Source organism: Bos javanicus, chromosome 19 (assembly GCF_032452875.1).
Source record: "Bos javanicus breed banteng chromosome 19, ARS-OSU_banteng_1.0, whole genome shotgun sequence".
NCBI lineage: Eukaryota > Metazoa > Chordata > Mammalia > Artiodactyla > Bovidae > Bos > Bos javanicus.
The window spans coordinates 23495441-23515660 of NC_083886.1; the positions used below are offsets into that span (position 1 = coordinate 23495441).

Below are 20220 nucleotides of genomic sequence, written 5' to 3' on the forward strand. Positions count from 1 at the left end.
GAACACAACTGAGCATGCCCATACACTTGCTGTGTGGTGCTGTTAAACTCAGGATATTTCAGGATATCTAATCCTAAAAAAGTTAGACAAATTAAATCATATTTCTCTGTTCGTTTATCAGATCACTTTATCGAAAAGAATAACAAATTTTGAAATACAAGTAACTGACTTGGAAAATGTAAAACAGATAAGGACCACACCTTCACAGTCATCACATTGCATCACAGATGCCTCATTCTAAACTAATGGAAATATAGAGAAACCCCTAAGATATCTATAAAATGAAGTAGAACTTTGGATCTAGCCAATTTAAACTCAAATTAACCCGGTCTTATGTGCTAAGTCACTTCAATCATGTTCAACTCTTTGCCCCATGCAACCTGCCCGTCTCCTCTACCCATGGGATCCCCCAGGCAAGAATACTGGAGTAGGTTGCCATGTCCTCCTCCAGGGGATCTTTTCGATCCAGGGATCGTACCCGCGTCTCTTACATCTCCTGCATTGGCAGGTGCCTTCTTTACCACTGATGCCACCTGGGAAGCCCAGAGTCTCTTACAGTCTCAGCCTAAGGCCTGACTTTGGCAGTGGCTTCTGGATGGTAAGAGAAAATAGCTCAGACTATAGTTAGTCTTAGGAAGAACCAGAGTTTCTTCAAATCCTGCCAAATAAGTAAATAAAGACGTGGAATTCTTAGAAGGTGAAAAGGGAATAGAGCTAGATATGAGATTAAATGCGGTATGTCTACAGTTGACGTTTCGGGTGATCATTACCAGTTTTTATAGATGTTTTTAAGCATTTCAGGGTTTGTTTGGTTTTTTTTGATTACTAGAAGGTAATCATTATTTCTGTCTGTCTTTAGGAGCTTAGCTTTTCCAGTTTATTAAGAGATATGAACAGTTTAGTTCAAGGAGTGTAAGTGCTGATTTATATCCAAATTGTACCCTTGTATCAACCCCAGCAAAGCCTCAGAGACCTGTATCTATTTTCAAATGCCCACAAACAAAACATAGATACAATTGGCTTTTTCTTTTTTTAGGAACAGAAACATGTAGGAAGATCTTGTTTATTTTTTAGATGTTTTGAAAGGAAATTTAGTAGCAAATCAGTTCAGTTCAGTCACTCAGTCATGTCCAACTCTTTGTGACCCCATGAATCGCAGCACGCCAGGCTTCCCTGTCCATCACCAACTCCCGGAGTTCACTCAGACTCACGTCCATCGAGTCAGTGATGCCATCCAGCCATCTCATCCTCTGTCATCCCTTTCTCCTCCTGCCCCCAATCCCTCCCAGCATCAGAGTCTTTTCCAATGAGTCAACTCTTCGCATGAGGTGGCCCAAAGTACTGGAGTTTTAGCCTTAGCATCATTCCTTCCAAAGAAATCCCAGGGCTGATCTCCTTCAGAATGGACTGGTTGGATCTCCTTGCAGTCCATGGGACTATTAAGAGTCTTCTCCAGCACCACAGTTCAAAAACATCAATTCTTCGGCGCTCAGCCTTCTTCACAGTCCAACTCTCACATCCATACATGACCACAGGAAAAACCATAGCCTTGACTAGACGGACCTTTGTTGGCAAAGTAATGTCTCTGCTTTTCAATATGTTATCTAGGTTGGTCATAACTTTTCTTCCAAGGAGTAAGCGTCTTTTAATTTCATGGCTGCAGTCACCATCTGCAGTGATTTTGGAGCCCAAAAAAATAAAGTCTGACACTGTTTCCCCATCTATTTCCCATGAAGTGATGGGACCAGATGCCATGATCTTCGTTTTCTGAATGTTGAGCTTTAAGCCAACTTTTTCACTCTCCTCTTTCACTTTCATCAAGAGGCTTTTTAGTTCCTCTTCACTTTCTGCCGTAAGGGTGGTGTTATCTGCATATCTGAGGTTATTGATATTTCTCCCGGCAATCTTGATTCCAACTTGTGCTTCTTCCAGCCTAGCGTTTCTCTTGATGTACTCTGCATATAAGTTAAATAAGCAGGATGACAATATACAGCCTTGACGTACTCCTTTTCCTATTTGGAACCAGTCTGTTGTTCCATGTCCAGTTCTAACTGTTGCTTCCTGACTTGCATATAGGTTTCTCAAGAGGCAGGTCAGGTGGTCTGGTATTCCCATCTCTTTCAGAATTTTCCACAGTTTATTGTGATCCTCACAGTCAAAGGCTTTGGCATAGTCAATAAAGCAGAAATAGATGTTTGTCTGGAACTCTCTTGCTTTTTCCATGATCCAGCGGATGTTGGCAATTTGATCTCTGGTTCCTCTGCCTTTTCTAAAACCAGCTTGAACGTCTGGAAGTTCACGGTTCACATATTGCTGAAGCTTGGATTGGAGAATTTTGAGCATTACTTTACTAGTGTGTGAGATGAGTGCAATTGTGCGGTAGTTTGAGCATTCTTTGGCATTGCCTTTCTTTGGGATTGGAATGAAAACTGACCTTTTCCAGTCCTGTGGCCACTGCTGAGTTTTCCAAATTTGCTGGTATACTGAGTGCAGCACTTTCACAGCATCATCTTTCAGGATTTGGAATAGCTCAACTGGAATTCCATCACCTCCACTAGCTTTGTTCGTAGTGATGCTTTCTCTGGCCCACTTGACTTCACATTCCAGGATGTCTGGCTCTAGGTGAGTGACCACACCATCGTGATTATCTTGGTCATGAAGATCTTTTATATAGTTTTTCTGTGCATTCTTGTCACCTCTTCTTAATATCTTCTGCTTCTGTTAGGTCCATACCATTTCTGTCCTTTATTGAGCCCATCTTTGCATGAAATGTTCCGTTGATATCTCTAATTTTCTTGAAGAGATCTCTAGTCTTTCCCATTCTGTTGTTTTCCTCTATTTCTTTGCATTGATCGCTGAGGAAGGGTTTCTTATCTCTTCTTGCTATTCTTTGGAACTCTGCATTCAGATGCTTATATCTTTCCTTTTGTCCTTTGCTTTTCACTTCTCTTCTTTTCACAGCTATTTGTAAGGCCGCCTCAGACAGCCATTTTGCTTTTTTGTATTTCTTTTCAATGGGGATGGTCTTGATCCCTCTCTCCTGTACAATGTCACGAACCTCCGTCCATAGTTCATCAGGCACTCTGTCTATAAGATCTAGTCCCTTAAATCTATTTGTCACTTCCACTGTATAATCATAAGGGATTTGATTTAGGTCATACCTGAATGGTCTAGTGGTTTTCCCTACTTTATTCAGTTTAAGTCTGAATTTGGCAATTAGGAGTTCATGATCTGAGCCACAGCCAGCTCCTGGTCTTGTTTTTGTTGACTGTATAGAGCTTCTCCATCTTTGGCTGCAAAGAATATAATCAATCTGATTTTGGTGTTGACCATCTGGTGATGTCCATGTGTAGAGTCTTCTCTTGTGTTGTTGAAAGAGGGTGTTTGTTATGACCAGTGCATTTTCTTGGCAAAACTCTGTTAGTCTTTGCCCTGCTTCATTCCGTATTCCAAGGCCAAATTTGCCTGTTACTCCAGGTGTTTCTTGACTTCCTACTTTTGCATTCCAGTCCCCTATAATGAAAAGGACATCTTTTTTGGGTGTTAGTTCTAAAAGGTCTTGTAGGTCTTCATAGACCCGTTCAACTTGAGCTTCTTCAGCGTTACTGGTTGGGGCATAGACTTGGATTACTGTAATATTGAATGGTTTGCCTTGTAAACGAACAGAGATCATTCTGTCGTTTTTGAGATTGCATCCAAGTACTGCATTTCGGACTCTCTTGTTGACCATGATGGCTACTCTATCATGTAGCAAATAGTAGTTTTTAAATGCTTGCCTATCCAGATAACCTTTTTATCAGATACAATTTTCCCAGCATCAGTTGGGGACCAGGGTTGATCCATGTTTTCGCTGATGCAAGGCAAAAAATACAGATAAAACAGCCAGCCTGTCTATCTACCTATCTGTCTTTCTATCTTGGTATAAGGTCACCAACTAACTGTCTCTTCTTGGGAAGAACTGCCTTTATGCAGCTGTTTTCTCTTTTAAAAGGTTTAAGTATAAAATACTCTTTTAGGAACTTGTGGCGAGAATATTGAGAGTATAAAGTAGCAAAATGAAAAGTTAGCAACCCTGTGTTGGCCCCCTACCCTTCTTGTTTTTGTTTTTTCCTATTTGTTGATGAAATTCAGCAGTCAGGAAGCACTGCAAGAACAGCAGTGATCTAATAGGAAGAGTTCTGGTTTAGGAGGTAGGAGACGCCACCCTGTGCCTGGGGGCAGGCTGCTAACACCTCCTGTGCCTCCATTTCTTTAGGTGTAGTGAAAGTGAAAGTCGCTCAGTCGTGTCCGGCTCTTTGCGACCCCGTGGACTATACAGTTCATGGAATTCTCCAGGCCAGAATACTGGAGCAAGTAGCCCTCTCCCTTCTCCAGGGAATCTTCCCAACCCAGGGATCGAACCCAGGTCTCCCTCACTGTAGATGGATTCTTTACCAGCTGAGCCACCAGGGAAGCCCTTCTTTTAGTGTAAAATAGTAGTCATAATTCCTACATTGAGGGTTGTTGTGAGGAGTAGATGAGATGTTATTTTGTATCAAAGCGCTTGGCCGATAATAACAAGCAGTAAATTGAGGCTTTCAAAACTAGACTGTAAAAGTACTTTAGACATTCCAAGGCACTGCCCAGCTATAAGGTGCTGATTATTAGCAAGAATTTGCATTTTTCAAACATCAGTCAGATGATGAAGACCTTCCAAATTGAAAATGCATGTGTTATCACAGTAGCTGTAAATCTTTCACCGCACAGAGCACATAAATGATGCCAACAAAGCTGGTTTATTATTCACAAGCTGGCATGAATTATAATACAGGACATAGTCCCAGTCTAGTTACACCGCGTGCTTCTTTTCTGTAAGTTAGGAGTGAACTTTGAAGGGATGTTTTTGTTGAAACTGCTGGAAAATTTGCAAAAATGGCTCAAGTATAGAGTTTCTTTTTATCTTTCCTTTTCTCTCTTTTTTCCCTTTACAGCCTAAGAAGCCTAAAGCCCCAGACAATCCATTTCACGGCATTGTTTCCAAGTGTTTTGAGCCGCATCTCTACGTGTACATTGAGTCCCAGGACAAGTGAGTTGACAACCATTTTGCTGCTTTCTCCTGCCATTTCTCCCGCCTCGAGTCAGGGAGGGGCCTCACAAGGGCACAGCTCCTTCTAGAGATTGAAGGAGGGACTTGGCATGCCCATGACCCTCCCTGGAAAGCTGCTAAGGATACTTTTTGATTTTTGAGTGTTATGATGTATTATGTCTATCAATCTCAGAAGCCTGAATGTGACTCTAAGGCCCTCCCAAACAGGTCCCAGCACCTAGTTCCGAGATGGGCCTGAGCCCTTACGTCTGCATGTCAGCCTGCCAGGCTTTACGGTGTCAGGTGCTGAAAAGTGGAGAATGAAAGCCTCAACTCTGATGTATATGTTTTCAAGTATAATTTGTTTAACTTTTCATTTTGAAATCATTTAGATTCACCAAAAAGTTATAAAAGAATTCTCTTGTATCCTTTGTCCAGAGAATGGTGGTGGTTGTTTAGTTGCTAAGTCAAGTCTGACTCTTTGTGACCCCATGGACTGTAGCCCACCAGGCTCCTCTGCCCATGGGATTTCCAAGGCAAGAATACTGGAGTGGGTTGCCATTTCCTTCCCCGGGGGATCTGCTGACCCAGGAATTGCACCCACGTCTCCTGCATTGGCGGGCGGGGTCTTTACCCCTGCACCACCTGGGAAGCCCCCAGAGAATGGCAGCAGCTTATAGAACCGCAGTGATCAAAATCAGGGAGGTGCTGCTCTCCCCTGCATGTCCTTCCTCTGGTCCAAGACCCAGTCATGCGTTTAGTTGTCAGGTCTCCTTAGTCTCCTTTAAGCTTGAACAGTTCCTCAGTCTCTTCTTTGTCTTTCATGACCTTGACGCTTTTGAAAAGTGTTTGACCAGCTCTTTTGTCCAAAGCCCTCAATTTCTGTTTGTGATGTTTCCTCTTGATTAAATCCAGATTATGTGTTTGGGGCAAGAACACCACAGAGGTGACATTGTGTCCTCCTCAGTGCTCAGCGCACGATGTCAGGAGGGGCATCTCATGTGGCTTTGTCCTGTTACTGCTGAGGTTGACCTTGACCAGTTGCTGAAGTGGTGTCTGCCAGCTTTTTCCCAATAAAGCTGCGCTTTTGCTTTATAATAAGTATTTTGTGGGGGGATACTTCAGGACCACGTAAGTGTCCCCCATCTCGTCACTTCGCCCCTCATTGTCACAGCTCTTGACAATTCCTGCCTGACAGTGATTACTGTAGTGTTTGCCAAACACTGTGGGTTTCTATCATTTCTTCTACATTTACTCATTGGAATTCTACTACAAGGAAGAGCTTCCTCTTCTCCCCCACTTGTTGGTTTGTTTGTTTTTGTCTGTTTGGACTGATGGCTTCTTATTTTCTTTGATGGATTATCATCCCTTTAATATACATGCTTTTTACAAGTGCAGGGGCTCCAGAAAATGCTTACCAAGCAGCCCACTGCAACCACAGCCAGTTGAATATGGTCATGAGTGCTCTCACAGCCAGCAGAGTGTGGTCATGTTCCAGTATCCACTTCTATGCTCTCTTCATCCCTGAATCTCTGTCCACAGCCAGAGCAACTGTGGAAGGCCCAGTCTGGAAAGGCCAGGTTTCTGAAACAGGTCGAACTGACTGGAGGCAGGCTGGTCCAGGCTTCGAGAAGAGGCCCTGTAGCCTAAAGTATATGTTTAGGAGGACCAGAGAGTGGCTCACAGGGGACGGCAGCGGCTCTAAGAAGCTCCTCAAGGGGCGTTCTCTGGGAAAGCACTTAGGTCCTGAGCTCTAGTCCTTCCCCCTCTTTTTTTTTTTTTTAATGCTTCTTTCATTTTAGCACATTCTTACTTAAAAGTATATTCCAAGGGTAAACCAGAAAATTAAGAGAACATTTCAAGTGGGTATTTGTGTCTTACCTGGAACATTATTGTTCTTCAACAATTTTATTTTATTGTTGTTCATTCGCCAAGTTGTGTCCGACTCTTTGTGACCCCTACCCCATGGACTCCAGCACCCCAGACTCCTCTGTCCTCCATTATCTCCCAGAGTTTGCTCAAACTCATGTCCATTGAATTGGTGATAGATTGCTTCTATTCTTTTCTTCGTTGAGTACAAAATGCATATTTTGTAATCATATTACAAATTACATATTAAAACCCCAGAAGATTAATTTGTGAAAGAGCTTCTATGTTAACAAAAACAACCTCCTCCCTGCCACCTACCCAGCAAAAAAAAAAGTTGCCTTGACATCTTTTGCCTTGTAAAGCCTCAGTTTTCCTCCTGCTCTCTATCCATTTGGCTTACGTCCATAGGCGTGCAGAAGGGCAGACTACTAAAATCAAGTTTAAGGAATTATTTCCTCATCTGTTAAGTAGTTACTATTACCATTTTTTTTTTTTTAAAACATCCTGTCTTCTACATTCACAAAGTTTTTTCTCAAGATTACTAATAAGACACCTCTGCAGGAAAGGAAAAAGGAGCTGCTATTTGCCTGTTAGATGAACAGGTCTTGAAGCAGCCCACCTGTATGACTATTATGGGCCAAACCCCTATCTTCTCTTATCAATCCAAATTCTTATTTTTAGAAAGGCTTGAAAGCTGTTGGGTCCAGAGTTTAAAGTGCATATCTGAGATAACCATGTGGTTTCCCCAAACCTGTCCAGTTTAAGAAAAAAAAAAAGTCATTTTGTAGATGATCTGGTATCATCCTGGGATCCGCTCTTCTCACATGGCCTCAATTCATATAAAGCACACTCATTATTCATGAGGCTTTGGGCAAAGGGCCAGCCCTCCCTTCCTTAGGGACTCTCCATTTCTCTCTGAAAAAATGCAGTGCTGGCCCCTCAGCCTGCCGCCTGGCCTCGCCGGAACGCTCCACAGCACGAGGGCAGTAGCGGAAGCTTCTCATAGGACAACTGCGTAGGCTGGGCTGCTCTCGCTCCAGAATAAGCAGCAAAAGCTGGGAGCAGGAATCAAGTTCAAGAAACCCATTTCCTCATCTGTTACAGGAGAGCATCAGACAGAATAATGCCTAAAGCAGTGGGTTGTTACCCTTGAGTCATAGACCCCTCCGAGAACCAACCAAAACCACAGGCCTCTTTGCCAAAAAAAAAAATCCACGTGAACCCACGCGCTATCTTGAGTACAGTTTCAAGAGGTTCTTCAAAGTCCTTCCTAAAGTCAGAGAATCCTAAGACTGGGGAAGGAACTCAAGTGGGCACTGACTGGGGGCAAATCACTACTCCTGTTGTAGCTCTGCAAGGAGGAAAACCTGAGGCCATTCACAAGCTCCCCGAGGACAGAGACCCAACCCAAGGTAGTGGAAAGAGCATGGGCCTGGGTGCCAGACAGACCTGCACTTGCATCCAAGCCCTGCACCCCCTGCCTCGGGCCCCCAGCTCTGGTCCTCACCTCTCCGAGTCTGTTTTACACCCTCTACAGTCGAGTGAATAAAGCCCCGCTGGCAGGATTAGCGGCGAGGGTGAAATGATACGACATGTCGGCACCTGGCACAAGAAAACAGGGCTCGGGAGCCGTGTCTGCCCTGCCCTTCTGGTGACCCAGTTCCAGGTTCTCAGGTGCTTGGGTGGCCTGGTCGGTGCTGCCAGCTCTCGGCTGAGCCTGGCGTGGGGTCCACTCTCTCATCTCTGTAGCGCCCTCCCTACCTGGGGAGAGTCCTGGCAGCACCTGCCCCAGCCCAGGGTCCAGCAGCAGCAGGAGGACTGCGGAGCCAGTGCCCAGGGAGGAGGCAGGAGCGGGGCTGTCCCGAAGTCACCTCTCACCCGGCTGGGCCTAGCTGTCCTTCCATGCCCTGAGCCGGTGTCTCAGTTTTTGTTTATGTCCAAGGAGGAAGTTAGTTGTATCTCTTCTACTCTTGGAGATGTAGTCATTTTTTTTGGCTGACTCTTGCAGAAGCGATTTCTCTCCATAACCACTTTTCCTTCACTCCATTCAGTGACATTTTCAGGCTGAGAAATTATTAGTGACTCCATTTCTGCCCATTTGATTTCTCTCCATAACCACTTTTTCTTCACTCTGTTCAGTGACATTTTCAGGCTGAGAAATTATTAGTGACTCCATTCCTGCCCATTCTCCTGAGTTCTCTGTAATAGCTTTTGTTGAAATAGAGCCTGCCACTGCTTCTAGCTTGGTCAAGCCTAGAGTTTCCTGTAAAAAGACGTTGCGAGTTCCAAGAATTGTACACAGAGCTCCTGTGAATCCTTCACCCAGATTCTTCCATTAACAGCTGTCCCTCCCACCTCTGAGCAGACACACTCACAGACAGACACATTCTCATGTATATATACACATTGTTTTTTGTCTGTTTGTTTATTAGTCTCTTAAGTCGTGTCCGACTCTTTTGTGACCCTATGGCCTGTAGCCCGCCAGGCCCTTCTGTCCATGGAATTTTCCAGGCAAGAATACTGGAGTGGGTTGCCATTCCCTTCTCCAGGGGATCTTCCCCACCCAGTATTAAACCCATGTCTCCTGCATTGGCAGGCGGATCTTTTCTACTGAGCCACCTGGCAGCCCCACATAGCCGCAGTGTAGTCATTAAAGTCAAGAAGGTAACGTTGACACAGCACTTGCATTGAATCCATAGACCCCATTCGCTTTCCCTGTTTGTCCCAATCCTGTTTTTTATAGATCCCAAATCCATTCCAGGATCGCAGGTTACATTTATTTGTCACAACTCTTGGTTCCATCCAGAAGAATAACTTATTCTTTTCTTTATCTTCCATAGCCTGAAAATTTTTGATGAGTGCAGGCCAGTTACTTTGTGGAATGTCCCTCAGTCTGGTTCTGACTGCTGCAGACTCGTGACTCATGATTCATACAGAAGTGGTGCCGTGTTTTTCTCAGTGACTCCTGTCATGAGACATACAGCGTCAACGTGTCTCATAACTTGTGCTGCTCATTTTTACTACTTGGTGTAGATGGTATCGGCCAGGTTAATTAATAAGTATTTAATAAGTGTTAATTACTTAACCTTGAACCCATATAAATAGCTTTTTTCTCATACTTTACTTACTTATTTTACCATTCGTTAATGACATTTGTCTGAATCCTTTATTACTAAGAGAGTTGCCATGTAATTATTTTTCTAATCCCATCATTTCTTCTGCATTTCTTCTAAGAAACAGCCTTCTCTTTTCTCCATTTATTTATCAGCATGGACATGTGGATTCCTATTTTATTCAGTGGGTTTATAGCCATTACTATCTTTTTATCTTTTAACTTTATGTTGGAATAAATTTAGACCTAAGAAAAGTTTCAAAAATAGTGCAGATATTCCATATTCCCTCTCGTAAACTCCTCCATGTTCGCATCTTACATAACTGTAGTATAGTTATCATCAAAACCAGCTGGTTAACCCTGATACAGTACTAGTCACTTAACTCCAGGCCTTATTTGGGTTTTACCAGTTTTTCCACTAACGTTCTTCTTCTCTTCCAGGGTCCATCATTATTTGTTTTAATGGTCAAATTGTCCTTGACTTGGCCCCTTCCAGCTGGGTATCCATCCTTTTTGTATGCCCCTAGTGTTTTTTGAGCACTTTCTTTCTGGCACAGCAAAATACACCAGGCTCATCTTGTACTTTCCTAACTCAGCCCCGGAGTCATCCATTTTTCCAGGATCCCTCGTTCCCTTGGCGGGAGATGTTTAGAAACTAAGTGCTGCTCATCAGGTCTGTTCATTACTGCTTGAGTACCGTGCTTCTAGGTCCTCCATGCTGAGGGAGCTAAGAAATACATGTATGTGTATATTCTTATCCTTTTATACCTATTTATGTATTTAAACCCATCAGTCTATGCCAGTAACTCCAATTCTAACCTAACACCACAGCGGTTACTGGAGCCTCCCTGTTCCCACGTCTGTAACTGCTCTCTACAGCCGTGAGAAACTTGTTCCCAGTATTTTCCATTTAGTTATATATCTGCTCTGTTGGGTTATCTGGGGTTGGGGCTCTCCAACCCCACTGACCACACCAGAGCCAACCCTCCTGTCCCAGTCAAAAGGAAGGGGTATATGTGTGCTAAATCGCTTCAGTCGTATCTGACTCTGTGATCCTGTGGACTGTAGCTCACCATGCTCCTCTGTCCATAGGTTTCTCCAGGCAAGAATACTGGAGTGGGTTGCTGTGCCCTCCACCAGGGGATCTTCCCGACCCAAGGATGGAACCCGCGTCTCTTAATGTCTCTTGCACTGGCATGCAGGTTCTTTAGCCACCTGTGAAGCTTGCATGTACCCTTGGATGAACAAGCTGTCTACCTTCCTGGGGTCTTAAGCTGCTTCGCCCACACTCATCCTCTTGCCCACTTTTTCTGACTACCATCTTCCTCTTTTGGAGCCACCTCTCCTGTACTTTCCAATTAAAATACCATTTCTATGAATGCTGCCTGCAGATCCACCAGGAAAAACAGCCTTGGTCATCCTTACCTAAGCTTGGTCTGCAGTGTGGTTTTCCTCTCTGTGTTTTAATCTTTCCCTCTATTGCCATCGTCTGAAGTAGTCTTTGTTCCCAGGTGGCTTTTCGTATCAGCGGCACTCCCAGCAGTATTCTACATGGCTCCCCTGAAATGCTCATACAGTTCTTGGGTTAAAAGCTCAAGTTACAGGGAAGAAGGCAAAAGACGCCATCCACACCCATGATGTCTTTCTTTAAGCTGGAGAGAAAGTGAATCCGAGCAGTCATTGAGACACCACAGGTCTGTGTAGCGCTTTTGAGATTTGAAATCAAAGCCTTGGGTAGTTGATAGAGCTTGGCTTGGGAGTCAGGCCCCAGTTCAAATTCTAGCTCCAATAAATTCTGTGACCTAGGGCAAGTTACATTATTTTTCTCAGCATCAGTTTTTTCATTTTTAAAATGGGGGTATTAATGCCTTCTGATCAGGGCTGCTTTGAGGGTTAAATGAGATTGTATTTATAACGCACGCAGCAAGGTACCTAGTTTATAGGCTTACAGCCTAGGGTAAGAGAGAGACCAAAAACCCATTTTGGAACACAGCATGGAGGGGTGAAAGGTACGACACTGGCTTGCTGTGGGAATTCAGATGTGTGTGAACCTAACTGCAGGGATCTTCTGCCTCGGCCAGCCCGCGCCATCTTCCCATCCTCTGTCTCTCACATCGTATTCTGTACTTTTTTTTTTTTAAGAAATTTTTTGGGGGGATGTGTACTAGAATTGAAACCGGGCCCTCCTGCATTGGGAGCATGCAGTCTTAGCTACTAGACCACCAGGGAAGTCCTTTATGCTTCTGACTCTAGGCCTTTATTCTTTCACCTGAATCTGCTATGGAATTTTCTGTCTGATTTCCTCTCATATTTTCTTTGTCTAAAACAAATTGTTTGTAGTGTCTGTACTGCAAAACTAGCAATTTATTGGCATCTTGAGATCTTAAGATCATAAGCATGAAGGTCCTGTCTCCCCTAATAGGATACTGTGTCTTTATCCTCACAGCACCATGAGCAGGACTTAACCCTTTATAAACGTTTATTTGATTGTGATTGCTTTAGGGCTTAAAGGGCAAGTCTACAATTCCATTCAACAGGTCAGCATGCGCATGTCCCTTTCTCCAGTAGCTCTTCCTATAAGGTCATGCCGAAACTCAGGGTAGCACTTGGTGTCTGGAAGAAGTGGTAGCTTTTTTTATTTTTAGGTGAACTCATTTTTATCTGATACAGCCCACAGCACTTTGCACATACTAAGTGCTCCGTCAGTTTTTGATTGGTTTGGACCCACTGTGCCAGCTCATGCACCTTGCCCTTCCCATCTGGGTGACTCTTCCTCTTCTCTTCCGTGAAGCTGCTTGATTGCTCGTTTTCCAGTGTCTCGTGTGGCATAGCAGCATGCTGATGAAGAGTGCTAGGTGAAAGAGAGGGGTGGGATGCTCTGGTTTATTTCTCATTCACACCAGAGAACAGTGTCCAAAGTAACCCAGTGAACATCCTGCAAAATGTGGAAGATTGTTAGAGCTTTGTTTATGAGGAAATTTTTGTCTCTGTTCTATGATCATAATTGATTTACAGTCTTACTCATCAGCTTGGCTCTGAAATAGGAGGCAGATGAGGAAGTATCCTGGCTTCAGCTTCCAGGGGAATTAGATGAGAGGGTCAAGTAAAAATGCTTCAGAGCTCTGGCCCCTGTTTTGGTAGGTACGATGGACCCAGAGGTTAGAGTCTCTCATAGAAGGGCTCTAGTGGAAGCCTTGCCTGCTGTTCTGAGGTCTCCTCTGTGCAGCAGCCCTGCCCCCACCTCGCCCTTCCATTCCCACCCTTTAGGGACAAGATGTGGAGGTTGGGCACCAACATAATTTGGAGATTAGTTTCACACATAAGCATGAAGGGGGAGGAGCAGAAGTAACAGAGACCTTATCCCTGCTCTCAAGAATCTTATAATAACATGCGTGACACAGAGAAGATTCTACCACTGTAGAGCAAGTAGCTTTCACCTTTTGTACCAACTTCACCTTAAAAGAAGGGACTGGCTACAGGACTATCTCAGGAAGGATCTGAATTTACCCTGGAGATCAGTGAGAAAGACAGCCATTCCTGATGAGCATTGCCCACTGCAGGCTCAGGATGGGAGAAGGTCAGCATGTTTCCAGGATAAGTGACATCCTCACACTGTATAGTAGTGTATTTTTTTAAAAAGTGTCAGGGTTACAGATGCCAGAAATTGCAATTATATAGAGGATGGGCGTGAGTAGGGGTTGTCTGGGTGCCCCCTGAGCTGAGCTAGGAGGGCAGTGGACAGATGGCGACGGGAGAGACACCAAGGAAGGCATCCAGGCAAAGGCGCAGAGTTGGGGGCTAGAGATGGAGTCCAGCTGAAGCGTGGGGACACCGTGGAGAAGTGGGAGATTAAATGGAAAGGTGAGGCAAGAAGAGGGTGTGAGGAAGGGGGATGGTCACCTTGGAGCTTTCCAAAGTCAAGCTCCTCCTTGGCTTGCTGACCATCGCCACCGTCACAGTGCACCAGCCTAGGCCTGACGTCCTTTGAGGGCAGAGTGACTGTATCTGGACATCATAAGCTCATAGTAGCAAAAGCTTTTGGGTAAAGTGTCAATCTTCCCCTGTTCGTGCTAATTGATACTGCGTGTGGTTCTTGTCTTTTTCTTCTTGACGTTTATATAAATACATGTAAAAAGCACAGCTGGTTTCCTGTAGCCTCAGACAGTAACCTAAAAAGATGCAGAATGTCAGGGCGGGGGGGAACACCCTCCCCTTCCCCATGTTTCATACAGCATAACTATGCAGGGACCAATTAATATAGGCCTGTGGGATGCGAACAGTGATGACTCAGTGTGACTGAGGCAAACTCAGTGACGATCGAATGGGAAGTGGGCGAAAATTAAAACCATCATCACCACCGTGACCTGGGACAAGCCTGGAGCCACTCAATAGTTTCTCTCCTCTCAGAATTTCTTGCACCTTTAATTCCAGAAGTTTTAAGAATAAACTACATTAAAGGAGAAAGAGAGCATTTTTTTGTAAAGAATATTTCGTTACAGTTCTTCTTCGTTTAGGTATCTATCTGCTGGGAATCTTTAGGTTATTGTTATTTTTCAGTTGCTAAATTGTATCCGACTCTTTGCAATCCCCTGGACTGTAGCCTGCCACAGTCCTTTGTCCATGGGATTCCCCAAACAAGAATACTGAAATGGGTTGCCATTTCCTTCTCAGGGAACTTCCCAGATCAGGGATCGAACCCACGTCTCCTGCTTGGCTGGTGGATTCTTTATCATTGAGCTACCTGGGAAGCCCACGTTTAGGTTAATGATGTCTAAGTATTTGTTGACATTATACCTTTTGTGTTTGAGGAGTAGTAGGGTAGAGTGGAGAGCTTCCCAGGTGGGACTAGTGGTAAAGAACCTGCCTGCCAATGTAGGAGATGTAAGAGACATGGGTTCGATCCCTGGGTAGGGAAGATCCCCTGAGGGCATGGTAACCCACTCCATTATTCTCACCTGGAGAATCCCATGGACAGAGGGATTCTCTGGCAGGCTACTGCAGGCTCACAAAGAGTCAGACACAGCTGAAGCGATGCATGCACGCACAGGGTAGGTGGGTAAAAACCATGGGGTTTGGAGGCAGGCTGCTTGGTTTTTAATCCTGCCTCCCCCACTGTCTGGCTGTATGACTCTGGACAAGGTCCTTTTCTGTTCCTTGCTTTGTAAAAAGGAGGTTAGTGTTAGTCCCTAGGTCATAAGGTTATTTGTGATGATCAAGTGAAATTCAATGAAGTGATGCTTACAAAGAGCTGTGCAGCATAAATGCTCAGAAAATGATGACTGTCATGATGTAGGGTTTCACTTCTGGCAAGAGAAGCTGACTAATATGGTACTAGGACCAGGGCACACAGCTAAGCAGTAGATTCTAGGCTCAGCTTTGCCACTAAATTGTGTGACCAACTTTCCAGGCCTTCATTTTGTCATCTCTTAGAGTGTCCAGTAATACCTTGTCTTTCCTCCAGGGGTTTGGGATCAACTGTGACCATGGAATGCCTTGAAAAGTGTAAAGCAGCAGACAAATGCCAAATTTTGTCATTGATGTTATTATGGGGTGGGAGGAGGTGGTGGTGGTGGTGGTGGTTGGTTGATGATACTGATAAAGATGGGTCCAATTTTTTTAGTGTTTTAAATTAATTGTTTTTTATTGAGGTATAGTTGATTCACATTATTGTGTTAATTTCAGGTATGCAACAAAGTGATTCAACTATATAGGTTGATTCTTTTCCTATATAGGTTATTATAAGATATAGAATGTTGTTCCCTGTGTTATACAGTAAATCCTCGTTAATTGTCCATTTTATATACAGTATGTTAATCCCATGCTCCTAATTTTTCCCCACCCCCTCTTTCCCCCTTTGATAATCATACGTTTGTTTTCTGTTTGTGAGTCTGTTTCTGTGAACAGGTTATTTCTGAATATAAGTGATATCATGTAATATTTGTCTTTGATTTATTAAAATGGGTCCAGTTTTCAATGTAACAAGCATGAGGAGTGATTTCCTGGTGGCAGTCAAGCACAATTGCTTTCTCCTTGTTGAACTAAAATGACATTTCACGTTTTCTTCCTCCTAGAAACCTTGGAGAGCTGATAGATCGGTTTGTGGCCGATTTCAAGGCCCAGGGCCCACCTAAGCCCAACACGGACGAGGGGGGTGCCGTGCTCCCCAGCTGCGCCGACCTCTTCGTCTACTACAAGAAGTGCATGGTGCAGTGCTCGCAGCTCAGTACTGGGGAGCCCATGATCGCCCTGACCACTATTTTCCAGAAGTACCTCCGCGAGTATGCCTGGAAAATCCTCTCTGGCAACCTGCCCAAGTGAGTTCCCGTTCTTCCTGGTGTGAGTGGTGAAGTAAGCTTCTGAATATACCTAAATATGGAAATCTTTGAGGAAATCCATTCTGAAGTTGTTTATTGACTGCTAAGAATATCAGGAAAATCCCCTGATGGAGTTTCTAAGGGCCTGAGATGGTTTCCTCTCGAGTGGGATCCCCTAGCCAATCAGAACCGTCACAGGAAATGCCCGCTCTGGCATTTCCTAGCATAGGTCACATCCTAGCACGGTGGACTCCAGGGTGTCAGTCTTATTATAGATGGATTTAGTTCACGTGGATTCAGTGATTCAGGGATAAGTACTTGGCAAAAAAAATGTGGGGTGATGGTAGAGATGACTTTCGAACAGTAAGGGCAGTTTCATTCAGGCCAGAGTCTCTCTTATGACATCCTGCTGTCTTGGATGGAGCCTAATATGTAAAAGTGTTGGGAGGTTGTGGGGAGGTCATTGTATAGCAGAGCTCCTAATTATAGTGACTTGTCTATATTATTCTGGGGCACTAAAACATCGTTATATTTTTTATTATGTGTGAGTATTCAGTTGCTCAGTAGTGTCCGACTCTTTGAGACCCCATGGACTGTGCATGGGATTTCCCAGGCAAGACCCCAGTCTCCTCTGTTCATGGAATTTCCCAGGCAAGGACACCGGAGTGGGTTGCCATTTCTTCCTCCAGGGGATCTTCCTGACCCAGGGATCGAACTCATGTCTCTGGAGTCTCCTACATTGGCAGGTGGATTCTTTACCACTGGTGCCACGTGGGAAGCCCATATTTCTTATCACTTGAAATAAAATGGATCGTTCAACTAGAATTTTAGAGATACTTGGGATATATAGTAATTTCTACTATAATAGAATATGATCTAAAGCAATGCTTCAGAATTTAGTAATTATAAATCTTCCCCATAGCTAAATTCAGCAGTTCTGGAATGAGCTGCTGTCATGGTCACTAAAATGTATCATATATAGGAGTTTTACATTATTAGGAGGAAAGAAAAGCCCTAGGCTCTGCAAGACATTTAAAGTTAACAGGTAATATTTCACCAATGAGGATTTATTTGAATATGATTAACATTATTTTTAAGTTTTTAATAACTGGTATCCTGATTTTCAAAATAACGTAAGTTTGTTATAGTTTGGAAAACACAGAAGGGCACAAAGATGAAGATTTAAAAAAAAAAAAACCACCACCCAGAGAAGACAAATTGAACTTTTCAGTACATTTTTCTATTCTCTATATATGTCATGTGTGCAACTGTGTGCTTTTGTTTGTTTGACAGGATTGGGACTGCAGTGCTTACAGTTAGGTTTGTACCCTGCTGCTTTCACTTCACATCATGCTGTGTGCATTTTTCTGTGTGTATTAGTCAGTGTCACAGCAGGAAACAAATGGTACATGGCTGGGGTGTATTGTCAGTAAAGCCACTGTTCAGAGCAGTGGGGCAGGTGAAAGGAACCAGCGGAGGCCTCTGAAGCACCAAACACTTGGGTGATTGTTACTCCCTTAAAATTCTTCTGAGAGCTGGGGCTGTGGACAGAGGGCTGCCCCATGGAACTGTGGCCAAAGGTGGTCACTGCCAGGACCATGCTGAAGCAGAGGGAGCAGGAGCGCTGGTTGTCACTCAGACTCCTCTCTGCTCAACCTCTCTGACTTGCTGCAGCCATGGCTGTTGGCAGAAACCAACAGGAGACCAGAGGGCCAGGGAGCCTGGGAGATAAGTGTGTGGAAGTCAGTCTGCCACACGGAAGAGAAGAGCAGAAGACAGTTAGCACAGTAAAAATATTCATCCAGCACTTTTGTTGTTGTTTTTTTAAAATTTAGTTGACTGCAGCCCGGTTCTTAGTTGCAGCCTGCAGAATCTAGTTCCCTGACCAAGGAGCGAATCTGGGCCCCCTGCCTTGGAAGTGCAGAATCTTAGCCACTGGCCCACCAGGGAAGTTCCAGTCAAGACACTTTTTTAGCATCATGAACATCATGATGCCGAGATGTTCCCACATGCAGAAGACCCTGAGTTAACTTCTGAGATTTTTTTTTTTTTTTTTTTTTTTGACCATTCTCTTAATTGACCATTTACATTGGGTTCACTATTTTGGTATTTCAAATAACACTCAGAAAAGCATCCTTGAACAGAGGTAGAACTACTGGATCAAACAGTCTAAAGATTTTTTTCTAAGCTCCTGAAATATACTTCCAAAATGGTTACACAGTTGCTTCTAACCCATAGTGGAAGAGAGGGCCATGTCCTTATACCCTTAGAGGTACTAAAAAAAAAAGATTAAGATGTCTTCAAATCTTTAATTACCAAGAAGACTGGCAAGTTTAGGATTTTTTTTTTTTTTTAAGGAAGAGAATCTCTCCTTTTTTATTTTTTTAAGGGTAAGTGTCATTGAATTCTCTTTCTAAAAAGTGGAATCTTGGACTTGTCTGGTGGTCCAGGGGTTAAGACTACCCTTCTACTGCAAGGGGTGCAGGTTTGACCCCTGGTCAGGGAACTAAAATAGCCTGCATGCCACACAGTATGGCAAAAAAAAAAAAAAACAAACAGAATCTCACAGTTTAAATTTTATAACTACAGGAAGTTATTTTAAAAACTGCATTTTCCTATATTGTGATCACATGATTAGATCAATAGGAAGAGATGAGATGCTTTTGTGTTTCTTGAGGCAGTCAGGACTTTGGCCAGGAACCGTGTGTTAACCTTCGCTCTTGAACCCCTCCACAAGCACAGATTCCCAGGCAGAATTTTCTGAACTGAGAAAAACAATTGGGGAACCAGCGCTTGTGCTCTGGGTGATCCTGAATGAGCTGTGCAGATTAGGAAATTCCAGGCTAAGCAAAGAAGCCGCTCAGCAGCCTTCTCTCTGAGCCTGAGCGTCATCGTAGTTAATATGACTGACAACTGGCTCACTGTTGGGATTGTCTCTTCCTATTTCTGATGGTCAGAGAGCTTTAAACACATGACCGTCAAGGTCAGGTCACTCGGAAGGGCCTCATTGTGTGTGGATTTGTTTGGGCCACGTCCAGCCTTTCCTTCCCCCTTTTCTTTTTCTTAAGATGTGCTGTTTCCAGGTCAGGAAGCCAGGGAGAGGTCCCGGCCTGACTAGTTCCTGTTGCTTTTCCTCAGAACCACAAGCAGCAGTGGCGGGCTGACCATCAGCAGCCTGCTCAAGGAAAAGGAGGGCTCCGAGGCGGCCAAGTTCACCCTGGAGGAGCTCTGCCTCATCTGCAGCATCCTGAGCACTGCAGAGTACTGCCTGGCCACCACCCAGCAGGTTAGCCACCCCAGCCACCCACGTGCCCCCTGCTCCTCCTGAGCTGTATGGGCCACCAAGCTCAGGTGGAAGACCACACAACCTCGGGCAGACCCACTGGCCTCCCCCAGGAAACAACTTGAGGTCCAGCCAGAAGACAGACCCAGCAGCCACTGCGCAGAAGGACCGTGTTAAAAGGAGGCTGGGTAAGACTGACCAGCCTCCTCCCTGGAGCTGTGTAAGCCACTCCGAGGGCATGATGTGCCCTCTTGAAAATAGGTCGGTAGCCTTGTCTCTCATACATGAAAAACAGTAATAGGCTTAGTGGTGCTAGGCCCCAGACTTGGTGGTGCTGAGTCACAACCACTGGTTTTGTTCTCAGGAGGGTTACCAGGCTCAGCAAAAACCCTCTGGGCTCTTATGTGTCTCCTGAAGTTTATGGAGCATTCTCTATTCTGCCGAAACAAATAACCATTGTTTGGATGCTGACGTTCAGGAACCGGGAAGCAGGAAAGGGTGATGCCCCTGCTGGAGCTCCCATTAGCAGAAGGAAGACCCAGAAGAATTTTCCATCCAGCCTTCAACGTGGGATTAG

At 44.4% G+C, this 20220-nt stretch overlaps 1 protein-coding gene across 1 annotated transcript in view; it reads left to right on the plus strand.

Moving 5' to 3' along the window:
• The window catches only part of VPS53 (VPS53 subunit of GARP complex), a 125313-nt gene that overhangs the window by 64552 nt on the left and 40541 nt on the right, over positions 1-20220 (plus strand). Inside the window, exons 13-15 of the mRNA XM_061389534.1 lie at positions 4971-5065; positions 16118-16360; positions 19499-19646. Coding sequence (XP_061245518.1) covers positions 4971-5065; positions 16118-16360; positions 19499-19646 — 486 coding nt within the window. The remainder of the gene's footprint in view (positions 1-4970; positions 5066-16117; positions 16361-19498; positions 19647-20220) is intronic.